We start from the raw sequence: 18,954 nt of genomic DNA on the forward strand, positions 1-18,954 counted from the left end.
TGGTAGTTATTATTCACAACTGCAAATTCATCTGATGTGGTTACTAAAGTGGTTTTGGTTTTATTGGCCTTGTAAATTGTAGATTTGTACGGCTTTACCGTCTGTAGTGCGTCTGTGGGTACAGTACTGCACATGTAACAGAGGGACCTGTGTTCCCACATAATATTCAAATCGTTAGGCATGCTACTCGTTAAGGACTTTCGACAAATTGTATCAGTTTCGTGACATTATTTGACGTGATGTAATGGAACCACTCTTACTGACTCCATTACCTCCACTAGTTGATTCTGTGATTTTTCTCCTACAATTCTGACCCCAAATATGTTGACTCTGATGTTGTGTGCTCCCCTTTTTTTATAGAAGTTAGACATCACCTGGGTTTCCACAGGTTTTATTCAATTGGCAGTTGTTGTTTAGACAATTTTATGATGCCTTATATGCTGATGGCACGGCTCTCTCATTTTTTGGTTTAACGTTTTCACAGTGGAACGGTTTATTATTAATGATTTCCAACACAGAAATTCTGGTAACACATGATGTTCTAATCTGATATGGATGTACTTCCTCTCTCTGTTTTTCCCCCTTTGTTTAGTCCGTGTGAGAGTGTTAAGCATTCTTTCACATAAGAGGTTTTATACAATAACCACGGTCGACGGCTTGCGCAAAACGTTCTTTCTTTTTCCTTTTAGGATTAAACTACTTGAAAAGAGGGGCTTGACTTCCCATGTATGGCTGTAGACTACCGTATTTACTCGAATCTAAGCCGCACTTTTTTTCCGGTTTTTGTAATCCAAAAAACCGCCTGCGGCTTAGAATCGAGTGCAAAGTAAGCGGAAGTTCTGGAAAATGTTGGTAGGTGCCGCCACAACTAACTTCTGCCGTCGAATATACGTAGCGCTACACAGGCATGCTTCACAGGCACAAAGATAAATACTGGCGCCAAAACCTCTGCCTCAGTAAATAAATTAAAAGAAAGGTGGAAGACGAGCTTTTTCCTCCGCCTCGAGTTTCGACCACTGCATTTTCATACATTATCGAATGAAGTAAATACAAATTCCGTATTGTTCATCTTCGAATGTAGCAGCATTTCAATGTACTACGAAAATCCGACTGGAAAGACTGTTTGGGATGTTTGTCAATATGGCCAACTCTACGTTCTGAATTTTTTCCTACCTGTGAGAAGAGATGGTTGCTAATAGGAACTTTTATGAACTGTGAATCACATGCAGTATTCTCTTCACCATAAGAATAATACGAATATAAACATTTTGCCATGTATTCTTTTGTGTTTGCTGCTATTTCATTTAGATCCTGTCTGCCTAATAAACTGCGAAACTAGTGTGAGACAACAGCAAACGCGGTAGAATATACATATCATGTCATGTTTATATTCGTATTATTCTTATGCCTAATAGTGATACAGTCAGAAATGAAGCACTGCAAATGAGTAAATTTTTAAATCTAAGATGACTCCTATTTCTGTACACAAAGATTTTCAAGCGGAGAAAAAATTTAGCTAAACTCTCGTTCAGAACATCTTCTATCATACGCAGTCTATTATTTGGCTCTTGTTGATTATTATCAAAGAAAGCAGCAGTGTAAGTAACAACAAATAGCAGTCTCTTGCCATTGGTTCACTAATAAGACAATTTCTCTCTTTTTTTTATTGTAAGCGGCGGTAGCGCGCACAAAAGCAAGCCATGCCGCGAGCGGCGACAGTTCGTAAACACACGGTATCATAATGCGACAAACAATGCATGACACAGTACAATAATGCATTTTCAGCTTAGAGTGACGTAAACACCTATAACAAAGAAAACAGCACTTGTCAGATCAAAGAAAAATAAGCACTCTATTCAAACCAGACGAAGCACATGAAAAAGGAAAGGTACCCGTATAAATACAGACCCGTATAAATACTGACGCATAGCAATGGCTACCTGGTAAAGCTTAACTGCTGAGCTTACGACTCGAACCAAACTACTGTAGCTGTATCGTCATTCATTCGACCTAAATTCTGTTTCATATTACAATGGACTAAATTTGTTTCGATTTGGAGGTGCGGCCTAAAACTTTTCTCTCCCCTTCAATTTTGAGTCTCAAATTTCAGGTGCGGCTTAGATTCGGGAAAATTTTTTTCCTTGATTTCGAGTCTCATTTTTCAGGTGCGGCTTAGATTCGAGTACGGCTTAGATTCGAGTAAATACGGTACCGTAATGTATGACAGACTGGAAGTATTGAATGTCTGATCATTTTGTTATTTTCAATTAAAATGGGGTTCCACTTTACATTTGTGTTTGCCTGCGTATTAAAATACATAACATAGTTTCCTGGTTATGACTCAGTGCTGAGTGCAACACTTCCATGTATATTGTACTTATGAGACACCACTCAGTGAGGAACACACAATTGTGTTTGTGACCTTTGTACTTCTCGCTAACAATTTTGTACAATAAACATGTAATGGCACACAGTATTGGTTTTTACTGATCTTCAACATGCACAGAAATTTTTCATAACACATATTCATTACTTATTTCGTAATGTCACTTTTCTAGGCTGCACTACAACTGTGCAGTTGCTGTTCTTCAAATGATACAGGTGTCGTTAGCTTTTTGTAGCTTCCTAGTTTTTTCACAAGTCCTGTGTGATGTAGGTTAACATTGCCTCAATGTACTTCCTTGCTTACTGTCATTCTTCGACATGTAACCACAATGGTTGCAACACTACATTGGTTGGCATGATGATGTTAGTGTTGTGAGTGAGTTCTTTCCTCCTTCAAGTTACATGACGAGTGTTAGTTTTCGAGCGAATAGTAATTTTATTAGTTGAAATTGGTGTTTATTCAGGTCGCTCACCTGAACCTCAGTTGCCTTGATAATACCCGAGACAGTGTTCCGGTATATTCCTCGATATCAATTAACTGTCTAATCGTAAAGGTTCTAACTGACATATTACACATTGTATAGTATACGCCAACAAAGTGCTTTGGTGGTTTTTCTGTCGTAGGTCATACTATCTGTTCTCTTCCTGTGCTTAAGGGCTACCTGGTAGAGAGGTAAGCGCCTTTGGTTGTTCTGATTGTAATGAGTGTCTTTCTAATACACTACATATGCATCACAGTAGCTTTCTTTTAGGCTTATTCCATAGCTTATGGTTTAGTATATCACCTAGCCACACACCTGCTTGCTGGCAGACGTACCACTTTCATGATAATGTTGATTTTGTCTTTGCCATATTTCAATACGTACGACTTATTAGGAATTTGTTACGTCTTTGCCATATTCCAATACGTACGACTTATTAGGAATTTGTTACGGTACATTACTTTAGAGTCACAATTTGATTCACTAGAAATGTTTTATAATTGCATCTTATGTGTCTGTGATTGATAAATTGCACTGATGTATTTTATATTCTCCTTTTATTAGTTATTAGTAGTATATGGAAAATGATGATACATATAGTTTTGGGGTTGACCTCCAGTGAGTGGTATAAGTCTTACTAGTATATGAGAGCATGTAATCAAATGTTTAATGTTCACACTTTACTTATCAATATATGACTACATTATTTTACTCCAGTTTTTTCAGGGGCATTGCGGTAGCATTGTACTATGTTATCTATGCATAATATGAAATATTGACCTTCGTTTATTAGGTTCCTTTTTTACAATTATATGATGTATATACTTTGCTCACTAGTTTAAGTTAATACAGTGTGCACTGTTCTGTTTCTTTAGTCCTTAATTTACCTGTAACTATGTGTAACTTCCTGTACTGGTTGGTATTGTTATGTTGTTATGAGGGCTGTTCAATAAAGAATGATCATAATTTTTTTGTGGTCATAATTTTTCGCACTAAAATTTAATCGTTTGATATTCTATTAGCTTAATGTGCAACAAACACGCCATAGTAGTTTCGTTGTTGGGACTGCTGGTTCCTGCCTGTGAGAAGCAGGCAATGTCAGATGTTCAGTATCGCCTCCACTGCAACGGAGGTAACACGTGAGGACCAATATGCGGCTTTGAAATTCTGCTTTCGTCTCAACAAATCTTCAGCTGAGGCCTATATAATGTTACAGGAGGCCTATGGAGGTCTGTTCTTCCCTACAGCACAGCTAAAAGGTGGTTTAAAATGTTTAAAGAGGGGAGACAATCAATTTCAAAGGAAGGTGGACACGGTGCTCCAGTTACTGCTCTTACAGAAGAAAACGACACAGCTGCTGTCATTGTGAGAGAGGATCGATGAATAAGATCACTTTCTGAAATACTGAACATTTCATTGGGTGCCATCCACATGTTGGTGACAGAAAAATTACACATGACACGTGTTTGTGTGTGATGGGTTCCAAGACTGTTGATTCCCGAACAAAAGGACATTTGCGTGCAGGTCTGCGTGCAGTTAAAGTTTGATGTACCCCCATAAAAGCAAAAGTGGTTGCTTCTGCTGGGAAAGTTGTGGTCATCTCATTCTTTGATGTTCATGGAATGGTTTATCAGCATGTTCTACCTGCAGACACATCAGTAAGTGGACAATACTACAGGGATGTCCTGAAAACATTGGAAGTGTATATCAGGCGCAAAAGATGACATTTCCATGAAGCAGGCTGGATGCTGCACCACAATAATGCGCGGCCGCATATTGCCAATGTTGTTGCTGAATATTTTGCAAAAATCAACGTGAAGTCCATCCCTCACACTCCCTGTAGTCCGGATTTAGCCCCATGTGACTTTTTTCTATTCTCTAACATGAAGAAATGCCCTCGTGGGGTGGCATTATCAATCATCAGAAACAGTGGTGAAGGTTGTGGTGGTGATTTTGAAGGACCTCTCAAAAAATGGTTTCCAGCATGTATTTGAAGACTGGCAGAAACACTGGGACACATGCATCGCTTTCGTGGAAGACCACTTCGCGAAAGACCATCAAAATTATGAGGACGAGTAAAGGTTGTTGTCAAAAAAAAAATTATGATCATTCTTTACTGAAAAGCCCTCGTACATATTACCACCGTATATAAGACTTGCACTATGCCCCTTTTTTATTTATTTCATATTGCTACCATTGTTGTCTGTACACAGGGCCTGAAGATGGCTTAGTAAAACGCTGAACTGATAGCCAAATAAAATAAGTTTGGAAACTAGACGGCTGAAAGGTGTTTAGTTTCACATCCTGTATCAAACATTTGAGCCACGCAACCAACTCTAAAAAATGGACATACAGAGAATCTGCGATCTGTCTTAAGCAAAAGCAGGTTTTCGACGTTATTTCTGCCAAACTGTTTGTCATTAAGTGATATAATTTTGCAGGTACATCTGGTGGTATACATGGGTACTGTCTGCAGTTTTGTTGCAAATAGAGTTAGTAGTAAAGAACCAATAAATTAAAACATCATTCCTGGTGCTGAGGTTTTACTGCATGAATAGCAAAAATGTAATAATCGATGAACTTTTTTTCCATTCATCATTTTGTGAAAGGTGTCAATGAGAATAAGTTTTATAAAGGTTTGGAATTGTGTGTTAAGTTTGTTGGAAGTTGCTGTGTCCACATTTTCAAATACTGCATGAATGTGGTTGGGTGATTTGCATTTATGTATACAATGGCTCTAACTGTAATACTTGTCTTACCTTATTAAACCTTCAACATAAGATTATATCTATTTATAAGTCGATTGACGGAATTTTAAATTTTGTAAATAGCTGTAGGAACCATTGAAAAAGCATATTTTGTTACCACTGGAAGCCATTAAGGTCCCCATACACAAGCAAATTCTTTATCAGATTTTACTATTTTTGCCAAATATTTGATATTGTACAGTGCTGTTTGATGTGTTTGTAAGAAATTTTGACTATCGGAAAATTGGACAAGATGGCGCACATTCCTTGTGTTGGTGTTTTGCTGCACGTGTTTAATGAAAAATAGTTGCATTACAACTTATCCCACTGTATCATGAGTTCTCACAACTACGGAAACTACGGTCGAGAATACAACCGAAACAGCACTGGCAGTTACCAAAATGACAGAGCTATTGCATTTCTTCCAGCCATAAATTACATGGAAAGAGATGAAAAAGAAAATCATTCTTCTATGCACAACACACAAGTGGTAGCGGAGTAAAATAAAATTGAATTTCTCTGGTTCTCCCACAGATGATGTAGGCCATATGTTACTGCATTTAAGTATTTTAATGAACTGTCATTATAGGACCACGTGGAAGAGAATAAATTTTTGCACACCTGGTGGGCTACAGTATTGGTGACCCATGGCCGATACACATATTGAAGATTCGTGCTACTTGTTAACGAACAGCCACATGAAAGTATCCTGCAAAGACCACATGCACATCCTTTCAACCCAAGGAAAACTATCCATACATTAACAATGTTGTAACATTGGCATGACTGCACTTGTGCATATTTTGTATTCTTTCTGGATTTATATTTGTTAGGATTATAGGCTTGTTTCATTGTACTCTATTTGTCCCTTTCATTGATATCTATAATAGACAAATACTTGTGTGTGTGTGTGTGTGTGTGTGTGTGTGTGTGTGTGTGTGTGAGAGAGAGAGAGAGAGAGAGAGAGTTTTTTCATTGTGCTGAGGGTATATATAATGATTCTGTTGCAGGAATTTGACTGCATAGTCTTAAGAGACGAGCTGTTGGATTCCAGAGAAGCCATTCAGCGAGTTATAGCAGAGGTGAGGCATCCACTATGTTTTTGTAAATTGATTTCCCAATACTGCTTCTGGTTGATGATGTACATAGTCCAATAATTATTCTAGATACATCCTTTAACTGCTAAGTTTCCTCTTCCACAATTGACAGTGCTCTCAGCCAAATGTTGTACCATCTTTGTGTCAGTTCTGTCAACACATTTCACATGTGAGGTCGGTGCCCCCTTAAAAGGAATGAGTATGCATAGACACAGGGTAGTGAATATGGAAGTGGTATAACACTTAAAAATAGCCAATATAATTGTCCACCTGGATAGCTATTTATATTTTATTTTTTTAAATTATACACTTTAACATGTTTCGGCCACAGTCATCCTCAGAATCACATTTAAAATCATTCTTGTTTACACTATACCTGCATCAGATTAACAAAATGATTGACAGTGAAATATGGAAGGGACAGCAAAGCACAGTTGAGCACGGAATACAGGTTTGTCGTATCGTTAACGATTGCACTTCTCGACATAAAATAATACCTTTCTTCCTATTATTTGCATCTCTTGTCACCAGCAAGAGGATGTAAGTGTCTGTTTGATAATCATTATGAGCTATGTATAATTAGCATATTGGATATGAAAAGGGTGCTCAAATGGATCACAATTCTTCACTAACAACATTAAAATAATAGGAACTGTAGTGTTCATGTAGTACATCATACTAGTGCAGAAGGGATTTCTTAGTAATGAGATGAGATTACTTATGGAAGTGAGGACCACACAATCTCTTCAGATGATTAACAATGTCACGTGAAAATGGAGAACGTGATGCAACGATATCACTTCTCACCATTGCAATTTTGCATCCACTAATTTTTTTGTATCTGAAATGGGAGGGCTCTGTCAACTGAGAACGAAGAAATCTTACTGCCACTGAATAATTCTACCTTGCAAAGAGTGGCATACTGTTTTTTTTTTTTTTTTGTTTTTTTTTTTATAGTTGGATGTTCTTTCCTCCATTCATGTGGCGATGGACAGCATTTTGTTGGAATGGGTCCCATCTGTTACTCATTGTTTTGCCCTCCTATTTTTACTGGCTGTTCGTAATTTAGATGAACCATCTACTCCCTGTTTTGCACAGTATTTTTCATTACATACTTTTGCAACAGTGTTTGTATGAGTCTTCAAAATATTTACTGTTCTTTCTACTGTCATATAAGCAGTAAATTTGCACCACAGTCTCCTCCATTATCAAAATATTCCCTCACTGTCCACACCCGCACCTCTGACCATGCAAAATGTGAGGCAAGCAGTTTGCTGGACAGACCATTTAGCAACCACACTTATCTGCACATTTCCGTTTCAAGCTTTAGACATTCTGTAGCACAAAATAAACTCACCACACAGGGAAAGAAAGCACACAATGTAATAGATCACAACTGTTAGGTCATTCGTTATTGGCCAGAAGTGTCATCTCCAACTTGCTAGAAACTGCAGTAGCAGAACAATTTTCCAACGGTGAATGGAACTGAAGGCGTGACTGAGCACATTCTCTGAGTGGTTATTTCTGTGGTAGCAGTCTTGTAAACAGCTTTGCTATTGTGATTTAGGTACAGGACCACAGACTAGTCAACAAGTGTATGTGAGAATGGGCAAGATGCAGTGTATTGAGATTTTAAATGTGACTCTGAGCATTCCTGCGGCTGAAATATGTTAAGGCATATACTTAAAAAAAAAAAAGTAGTTGAGACATGCAATTACTGACTAATCACAATGATTGCAGATTCTTACAGTAATTTTATGTTGGTGGGGAGGCTTGCGTGCCTCAGCGATACAGATAGCCGTACCGTAGGTACAACCACAACGGAGGGGTATCTGTTGAGAGGCCAGACAAACGTGTGGTTCCTGAAGAGGGGCAGCAGCCTTTTCAGTAGTTGCAAGGGCAACAGTCTGGATGATTGACTGATCTGGCCTTGTAACAATAACCAAAACGGCCTTGCTGTGCTGGTACTGCGAACGGCTGAAAGCAAGGGGAAACTACGGCCGTAATTTTTCCCGAGGGCATGCAGCTTTACTGTATGATTAAATGATGATGGCGTCCTCTTGGGTAAAATATTCCGGAGGTAAAATAGTCCCCCATTCGGATCTCCGGGCGGGGACTACTAAAGAGGATGTCGTTATCAGGAGAAAGAAAACTGGCGTTCTACGGATCGGAGCGTGGAATGTCCGGTCCCTTAATCGGGCAGGTAGGTTAGAAAATTTGAAAAGGAAAATGGATAGGTTAAAGTTAGATATAGTGGGAATTAGTGAAGTTCGGTGGCAGGAGGAACAAGACTTCTGGTCAGGTGACTACAGGGTTATAAACACAAAGTCAAATAGGGGTAATGCAGGAGTAGGTTTAATAATGAATAGGAAAATAGGAACGCGGGTAAGCTACAACAAACAGCTTAGTGAACGCATTATTGTGGCCAAGATAGATACGAAGCCCACACCTACTACAGTAGTACAAGTTTATATGCCAACTAGCTCTGCAGATGACGAAGAAATTGAAGAAATGTATGATGAAATAAAAGAAATTATTCAGATAGTGAAGGGAGACGAAAATTTAATAGTCATGGGTGACTGGAATTCGAGTGTAGGAAAAGGGAGAGAAGGAAACGTAGTAGGTGAATACGGACTGGGGCTAAGAAATGAAAGAGGAAGCCGCCTGGTAGAATTTTGCACAGAGCACAACTTAATCATAGCTAACACTTGGTTTAAGAATCATGATAGAAGGTTGTATACATGGAAGAACCCTGGAGATACTAAAAGGTATCAGATATATTATATAATGGTAAGACAGAGATTTAGGAACCAGGTTTTAAATTGTAAGACATTTCCAGGGGCAGATGTGGACTCTGACCACAATCTATTGGTTATGACCTGTAGATTAAAACTGAAGAAACTGCAAAAAGGTGGGAATTTAAGGAGATGGGACCTGGATAAACTGAAAGAACCAGAGGTTGTTCAGAGTTTCAGGGAGAGCATAAGGGAACAATTGACAGGAATGGGGGAAAGAAATGCAGTAGAAGAAGAATGGGTAGCTTTGAGGGATGAAGTAGTGAAGGCAGCAGAGGATCAAGTAGGTAAAAAGACGAGGGCTAGTAGAAATCCTTGGGTAACAGAAGAAATATTGAATTTAATTGATGAAAGGAGAAAATATAAAAATGCAGTAAATGAAGCAGGCAAAAAGAGATACAAACGTCTCAAAAATGAGACCGACAGGAAGTGCAAAATGGCTAAGCAGGGATGGATAGAGGACAAATGTAAGGATGTAGAGGCTTATCTCACTAGGGGTAAGATAGATACTGCCTACAGGAAAATTAAAGAGACCTTTGGAGATAAGAGAACCACTTGTATGAACATCAAGAGCTCAGATGGAAACCCAGTTCTAAGCAAAGAAGGGAAGGCAGAAAGGTGGAAGGAGTATATAGAGGGTCTATACAAGGGCGATGTACTTGAGGACAATATTATGGAAATGGAAGAGGATGTAGATGAAGATGAAATGGGAGATAAAATACTGCGTGAAGAGTTTGACAGAGCACTGAAAGACCTGAGTCGAAACAAGGCCCCCGGAGTAGACAACATTCCATTGGTACTACTGACGGCCTTGGGAGAGCCAGTCCTGACATAACTCAACCATCTGGTGAGCAAGATGTATGAAACAGGCGAAATACCCTCAGACTTCAAGAAGAATATAGTAATTCCAATCCCAAAGAAAGCAAGTGTTGACAGATGTGAGAATTACCGAACAATCAGTTTAATAAGCCACAGCTGCAAAATACTAACACGAATTCTTTACAGACGAATGGAAAAACTAGTAGAAGCCGACCTCGGGGAAGATCAGTTTGGATTCCGTAGAAACACTGGAACACGTGAGGCAATACTGACCTTACGACTTATCTTAGAAGAAAGATTAAGGAAAGGCAAACCTACGTTTCTAGCATTTGTAGACTTAGAGAAAGCTTTTGACAATGTTGACTGGAATACTCTCTTTCAAATTCTAAAGGTGGCAGGGGTAAAATACAGGGAGCGAAAGGCTATTTACAATTTGTACAGAAACCAGATGGCAGTTATAAGAGTCGAGGGACATGAAAGGGAAACAGTGGTTGGGAAGGGAGTGAGACAGGGTTGTAGCCTCTCCCCGATGTTATTCAATCTGTATATTGAGCAAGCAGTAAAGGAAACAAAAGAAAATTTCAGAGTAGGTATTAAAATCCATGGAGAAGAAATAAAAACTTTGAGGTTCGCCGATGATATTGTAATTCTGTCAGAGACAGCAAAGGACTTGGAAGAGCAGTTGAACGGAATGGATGGTGTCTTGAAGGGAGGATATAAGATGAACATCAACAAAAGCAAAACGAGGATAATGGAATGTAGTCGAATTAAGTCGGGTGATGTTGAGGGTATTAGATTAGGAATTGAGACACTTAAAGTAGTAAAGGAGTTTTGCTATTTGGGGAGCAAAATAACTGATGATGGTCAAAGTAGAGAGGATATAAAATGTAGACTGGCAATGGCAAGGAAAGCGTTTCTGAAGAAGAGAAATTTGTTAACATCGAGTATAGATTTAAGTGTCAGGATGTCATTTCTGAAAGTATTTGTATGGAGTGTAGCCATGTATGGAAGTGAAACATGGACGGTAAATACTTTGGACAAGAAGAGAATAGAAGCTTTCGAAATGTGGTGCTACAGAAGAATGCTGAAGATTAGATGGGTAGATCACATAACTAATGAGGTGGTACTGAATAGGATTGGGGAGAAGAGGAGTTTGTGGCACAACTTGACCAGAAGAAGGGATCGGTTGGTAGGACATGTTCTGAGGCATCAAGGGATCACCAATTTAGTATTGGAGGGCAGTGTGGAGGGTAAAAATCGTAGGGGGAGACCAAGAGATGAATACACTAAACAGATTCAGAAGGATGTAGGTTGCAGTAGGTACTGGGAGATGAAGAAGCTTGCACATGATAGAGTAGCATGGAGAGCTGCATCAAACCAGTCTCAGGACTGAAGACCACAACAACAACAACAACAACAACAACATGTCATTTATAGACTGTCTTAAGATAATTGGCCTTCACAAATTTTTGAGTACAGAGTTTTCCTCTAGAATGGAATTGGTCTTTGAGCAATTTCTATTATTACTGCTGTTGCATGGTAAATAAATACATTTAATAACAATCCAGGTGGAAAATATTGTCATTTCTAAAATTTGATATATTGTTACATTACGGTAGAGGTCATAATCTGCACAGTTCAGCACATCTCAATGGAAATGAGAGTCCCTTCACAGATTGCTGGTTCTGTTTGTGTACAAATTACATTTATAATATGTTAATTGAACTGTGTTGACATGAGAATAAAAGTGCTGTGAACATAATAAAACAAAATGAATCATAAATTATTAATCTTTTGACTGCTGTGGATGCATTAACTCATCATTCTCCGCCACTCTAGGGATGGCAAGCACATTATGCAGTAAGAAAAATATGTAAGCTGAGCAGAGACGAATGGGAAACAGTTCCAGCGACTCTGACAAAGGGCACATTGTTGTGGCCCAGTATCTGGGAACGAGCATCACGGAAATGGCAAAGTTGATTGGCTGTTCACCGACTGCTGTCACCAATATCTGTGGAAACCACGTGTAGATGGCAGGGTGGTGTCAGACATTGACACCTCGTTACTCAGTGTGGAAATTGGAGTCTTGCCCACTCTGTGAAGCAGAATAGTCTGTGATCTGTGGCAGCTCCAGTGACAAGAGTGCAGTGCTGGTGCAAGAAAGAGTTTTCGGTAGCACTCAGTTCGTATTGGACTCGGCAGCAGGTGACCTTTTTGTGCGAGGTGTGATCAAAAAGTAAAGGGAATCTTTTAATCTCAGGGACAATAGACATCCGAATTTCTAAATTTTCTTTTTGTCTTGTTGGTACATATGTTCCTGATGTATGTCTGCATCTTCAGCTGTTCAGAATATTTAGTTTACTATTCACAGTTGAAAAGGTTATGTGTGTTTCTGAATGTGACGAATTTTTACTTTTGAAGAAGATGGGTAGAAGAATTTGCATTAAATTTTGCCTGGAAAATGGAACAAAGTGCAGTATCACATTTGAAATGTTGACTGTGGCTTTTGGTGGATCTATTATGAGTAAAACAAGAGTTCACAAGTGATATAAACATTTCAAAGATGGCTGAGAAGGTGATCAAGATGACAGTGGCCTGGCATGTCAGTTACTGATGACAGTGTGGAAGAAGTTAAGAAAATGGTTCTGTAAAATCGCTGAATCATGATCAGAGAGGTTGCTGGTGATAAACGTGTTCCAGTAAAGTTTGTTCCAGAATTGTTGAATTTCGACCAAAAACAGAATTGCCTAGTCATCGCTCAGGAGTTGCTGAATGAAGCTGACAACACTCAACAACAGCTCTCTACTTGGAACAGACCCCCATGTTTCGTGCCGCCACCTTTCAGAACTTCATGAAACTGTAGGGCCTGAAGCAGGAATATTCGACGATGTCTCACAACAAATTCAGCATTTTTTCAGCCAAAACTGTCCGAGGAAACAAATGTGTTGCATTGGTTATTGAATGCCCCTTGTACATTTTCACTGTCGATGCTGTGTTATGTGGCAGAATGACTTCGTAGCACATACGACAGTCACCACTATAAATTTGCCTCCCCCAATGCAGCAAGTCAGGAACACACATGGCTGCATGAAAACAAATGTGTTTTAATTTTGTAGCCAAATGTTTATGTTAAATGTTACATGAAAATCAGCTTCTAAAACAAGAAACCAAGAGCTTTCAGTTACAAGCAGTTGAGCAAATGTCAGTCAATTGCCTGCTGTTGATGTTTGACTATTAAAGAGTGGTGAATTGAGCAGAATCATATTGCACAGGAATCATAAGGTTTTTGTTTGTGGTGCTGAAGGAGGTTATATGTATGAAATATTGCTCACATGTTTTATATGTGTGCATTATATTTAGTGCAGGTTTCAATTTGTGTTGTTTATCTGTTGCAGAAGTGGGCGTTCGCAAAAGAGGAAGTGGGGAAGTCTCGGTCTCGATGCAGTGAGGAGGCGTCTGATGTAGGTGTCCAAGTTGAAGGGGAAGTTGTGTATCTCAATGTGGAGGAAGAGGAGGATCAAGATGTTGATGTGGAGGGAGATGTAAGCTATATTCTTTTTATTTCTTTTATTATTTTTCCGTGCACTGATACTAAAGTGGACAGAAAGTGCAAAGTGGCAGGGGAAGAGGGCTGGAAAGTGTAGAAGCATTCGTGACTATAGGAAATACAGATGCTTTATATAGCAAAATTAAATAAAAAAAAAAGCGAAAAAAAAAGAACTTTTGTAAGGTTTATAATTGAAGAAGCGCCCAGTGACAAGTGTCAGACCTTATAAGCCTTAAAATTTAAGCAGTAACCAGCCATAAGTTTTGATTAAAAAAATTACTTAAATCACACCATGTAAGTTTTATAACGGTTTGATTTAAATAAACTTTTTTAAACCATACTTATGACTAGTTTCTGTATAAATTATCAACTATATAATTGTACTACAACCACAATTCCTAATAAATCGACTTTCAACAAGATAGGATTAAAGAAACAGACGGAGGAAAGAGAAAGAACTGTGCGTATGAAGAGTTCAGATAGCAAGCCAGTACTAAGCAAATATCAGGTTGAATCCTGGAAGGAATATACAAGATGTCCTAGGAGAAATGATCAATATTGCAGGATAATACAGGAACAATCATTCAGAACACGAAAGTGTAGGAAGCATGGGCTCCAAAATACATACCTTATAACCTTTTGAGTACAAATGCTTTCTGCCTGAAACCACCATTTACTTAACAGTTGGCGCAGATATTGTAATATGTGGTTGTAAGAGATGGTTATGTGATGTTTTTATAATGGCCATATTGAGGACACTGACAGTGCAATTTATTGTAACATAAATTTGAGTTTTTAGTATTTACATTACGAATGGTGTGGAAATGAAACCAATCGAGCAATATGAACTTTTGATATAAATTTATAAAATTTTAATCCCATTTTTCTTGTTATTTAGGACTAGAATTTGTTTTGGGCATTACGAGGTCACAGAAGTTTTGAGATGTCAGATTGTGTCTAGGGAAAATGGGAAATTGCTTTCAGATATAACATGTGAAATGATGTGTGGTTGAAAACTGTATGTACCAGCGGTTCAAAAGTGAAACCACAATTTTAAAACAGTTGACTGTTTTCTTTTTGCCAATTTCTTCTTTTATTCGTTGTTTACTATGACGATAAAGGTTAATCGTGTGAAAAGTTTTCAAATTATGTTCCAAAGTGAAACCATGTCCTTAAAATAATTGATTGTTTAGTTTTTGCCAATTTCTTCTTGTATTCATTGCTTACTTTGATGATAGAGGTCAGTTTTACGAAAAATTCTAAAATTAATTTTTTTTAAATCGTTGAGACTCAAAGGGTTAATATCTATGATAACTTCTTCATTTTTGATACTTTGAAATAAATATCTTCTACTGTAAGCTGTTTGCTGTTCATTTTTTGAGAGGTGATAGTGTGGACCAGAACAAGATAAAAGCGAACGAGCCAACCTTTGTGGCTGAGCGGTTCTAGGCGCTTCAGTCTGGAACTGCGCGACTGCTACGGTCGCAGGTTCGAATTTTGCCTCGGGCATGGATGTGTGTGATGTCCTTAGTTTGGTTAGGTTTAATTAGTTCTAAGTCCCATAGTGCTCATTTTGAACCCAAAAGCAAATGATCGTTAGTCATATCCCTCATAATTGACTATTTCTCCTGGGACACTCTGATAGGAGGGCTATGTAACAGAAGGAAGCTTGAAATTAATAATACGGGAAAGAGCAGTGAAAGTGAATGAAGAGGACATGTGGGGTGCAATACTGTGAGAAAAAATTGACACAGTACTGACAGACATTACTTTGAAACAAGCCACTATTAGTAGATGACATTCCATCAGGATTATTGAGATTCTTTAGAGAATAAACCTAGACAAAACTGTTCCATTTGGTATGAATGATTTAGACAGACAAAATAGCTCCAGAGTTTAAGAAGAACATGAAATCTCCATACCAAAGATGGCAGGTGTGGACTGCTGTGAGTATAGCCAAACTGTCAGTCATAAGGTATGACTGCAAAGTACTAAAATGAATTATCTACAGAAGAATGAAACTGCTGGTAAAAACTAAATTGGGGGAAGACCAGGTTTGGGTCCCAAAGAAATGTGGGGACACTTGAGGCAAAAGTGACTACAAATTATCTTAAAAGACAAGCCCACATTTATAGCAATTTTGATTTTGAAAAGGTGTTTGATGTTTTAAAGTTACCAGTGAGAAAGCAAAGCAAGCAAAATGTTAATCTATGACTTCTGCAGAAACCAGAATAAGAGGCGAAGGGCTCAGAAGGGAAGCAGGAGTTAAGAAGGTAGTGAGACAAGATCCGAGCCTATCCCATTTGATATTCAGTGTGTGCATTGAATGAGCAGCAAAAGAAATCAATGAGACATTCCAGAGAAAAAGTTCAGGGACAAGAAATAAAAACATTTTAAGGTTTTCCAATGACAGTGTAATTCTGTCAGACAGGGCAAAGGACTCGGGAGATCAGTTGAACAGACCGTTTTAAGATGGATATCAGCAAAAGTAAAACGAGATCAACGGAAAGTACTCAGATTACGTCTGGTGGTGGTGACAGATTAGGAAATAAGAGACTATAAGTAGTGGACGAGTTTTGTTATTTGGGTAGCAACGCAACTTATTATGATGGCAGAAGAAAAGAGGCTGTAAAATGTAGACTGGCAACAGCAACAAAAGCTTTTGTAGAAAACGGAAGTATCTTACTATTTATCATTTGGGAAGTCTTTTTTGAAAGTATTCAAAAACCATTAGATCTTGAGAAACGTGTGCACGATGGGTAGATTATGGGCTCTCAGACTCTTTACGAATGAGGTAGTTTGAGCTTCCAAATTTCTGGCAAAAGTACAGGAAGCTATGTAGAGAAAAACTGAAGGTTTCAGTTGTGTAAATGATTAACCAATAAATGCATTAAAAAATAATTACCATTTCTATTCGAACCACCCTCGTGAAAGCTTTTGAAATGATGTGTTATGCTAGAGAATACTGCTGACAGATAGATGCGAAGTTCGAATATCTAGTGAAGAGGTATTGAATTGGATTAGGGAGAAAATAATTTGTGTGATACCACTGTATTAAAAGAAGAGATCAGGTGATAGTACACATCCTGAGGCTTCAAGAAATTGCCAGTTTGTTAATTTAGGGAAGTGTGAGGGGGGGTAAAAATTGTAGAGGAAGACCCAAGGCTTGACTACAGTAAGGAAGGGTTGTTATGTAGAGGTAAAGAGGATAGACAAGCATAGATCATGAAGATGTCATCAATAAATCTGTACCAAACTTTGGGTTGGCAGGCCTGGGTAACCAAGAAGGCTTCCTCTAAGCGACCCATGAATAGGTTGGCGTACGAAGGGGCCATCCTGGTACCCATGGCTGTTCCCTTTAATTGTTGGTATGTCTGGTCTTCAAAAGTGAAGAAGTTGTGGGTCAGGTAATGAGGAAAGAGGTTTTAGGTAGGGTGGCAGGTGATCGGCGTGAAAGGAAGTGCTCCATCGCAGCGAGGCCCTGGACGTGCGGGATATTTGTGTATAAGGAAGTGGCATCAATGGTTACAAGGATGGTTTCTGGGGGTAACGGACTGGGTAAGGATTCCAGGCGTTCGAGAAAGTGGTTGGTGTCTTTGATGAAGGATGGGAGACTGCATGTAATGGATTGAAGGTGTTGATCTTCGTAGGCAGAGATACGTTCTGTGGGGGCTTGGTAACCAGCTACAATGGGGCGGCCGGGATGATTGGGTTTGTGAATTTTAGGAAGAAGGTAGAAGGTAGGGGTGCGGGGTGTCGGTGGGGTCAGGAGGTTGATGGAGTCAGGTGAAAGGTTTTGTAGGGGGCCTAAGGTTCTGAGGATTCCTTGAAGCTCTGCCTGGACATCAGGAATGGGATTACCTTGGCAAACTTTGTATGTGGTGTTGTCTGAAAGCTGACGCAGTCCCTCAGCCACATACTCCCGACGATCAAGTACCACAGTCGTGGAACCCTTGTCTGCCGGAAGAATGACGATGGACCGGTCAGCCTTCAGATCACGGATAGCCTGAGCTTCAGCAGTGGTGATGTTGGGAGTAGGATTAAGGTTTTTTAAGAAGGATTGAGAGGCAAGGCTGGAAGTCAGAAATTCCTGGAAGGTTTGGAGAGGGTGATTTTGAGGAAGAGGAGGTGGATCCCGCTGTGACGGAGGACGGAACTGTTCCAGGCAGGGTTCAATTTGGATAGTGTCTTGGGGAGTTGGATCATTAGGGGTAGGATTAGGATCATTTTTCTTCGTGGCAAAGTGATACTTCCAGCAGAGAGTACGAGTGTAGGACAATAAATCTTTGACGAGGGCTGTTTGGTTGAATCTGGGAGTGGGGCTGAAGGTGAGGCCTTTGGATAGGACAGAGGTTTCTGATTGGGAGAGAGGTTTGGAGGAAAGGTTAACTACTGAATTAGGGTGTTGTGGTACCAGATTGTGTTGATTGGGATTTTGAGGTTTTGGAGGGAGTGGAGCTGGAAGTGGGAGATTGAGTAGATGGAGAGACTGGGTTTGTGTGCAATGAGAGGTGGTTGAGGTTTGCTGGAAAGGTTGTGAAGGGTGAGTGAGTTGCCTTTCCGGAGGTGGGAAACCAGGAGATTGGATAGTTTTTTGAGGTTAAGGGTGGCATGCTGCTCTAATTTGCGGTTGGCCTGTAGGAGGATGCTCTGAACAGCCGGTGTGGATGTGAGAGAGGAAAGATTGAGGACTTTTATTAAGGATAGGAGTTGACGGGTGTGTTCATTGGCTGAGTTGATGTGTAGGTGAAGGATTAGGTGGGTGAGGGCAATGGATTGTTCAGTTTGGAACTGGTATAGGGACTGATGGAAGGAAGGGTTGCAGCCAGAGATGGGAACTTTAAGTGTGAGGCTTGTGTCTGTATATGTGTGGATGGATATGTGTGTGTGTGTGTGCGCGTGTGTATACCCGTCCTTTTTTCCCCCTAAGGTAAGTCTTTCCGCTCCCGGGATTGGAATGACTCCTTACCCTCTCCCTTAAAACCCACATCCTTTTGTCTTTCCCTCTCCTTCCCTCTTTCCTGATGAGGCAACAGTTTGTTGCGAAAGCTTGAATTTTGTGTGTATGTTTGTGTTCGTTTG

At 39.4% G+C, this 18,954-nt stretch overlaps 1 protein-coding gene across 3 annotated transcripts in view; it reads left to right on the forward strand.

Moving 5' to 3' along the window:
- The window catches only part of LOC124553608 (zinc finger protein 93-like), a 75,477-nt gene that overhangs the window by 18,235 nt on the left and 38,288 nt on the right, over positions 1-18,954 (forward strand). For all 3 annotated transcript variants that reach the window (XR_006968078.1, XR_006968079.1, XM_047127465.1), the window contains exons 3-4: positions 6,625-6,696; positions 13,721-13,867. Coding sequence is in view for 1 of the 3 variants with exons in the window: in XM_047127465.1 (XP_046983421.1) it covers positions 6,625-6,696; positions 13,721-13,867 (219 nt within the window). In the remaining 2 variants the exon portion in view is untranslated. The remainder of the gene's footprint in view (positions 1-6,624; positions 6,697-13,720; positions 13,868-18,954) is intronic.

This window comes from Schistocerca americana, chromosome 11 (assembly GCF_021461395.2).
Source record: "Schistocerca americana isolate TAMUIC-IGC-003095 chromosome 11, iqSchAmer2.1, whole genome shotgun sequence".
Classification (NCBI taxonomy): domain Eukaryota; kingdom Metazoa; phylum Arthropoda; class Insecta; order Orthoptera; family Acrididae; genus Schistocerca; species Schistocerca americana.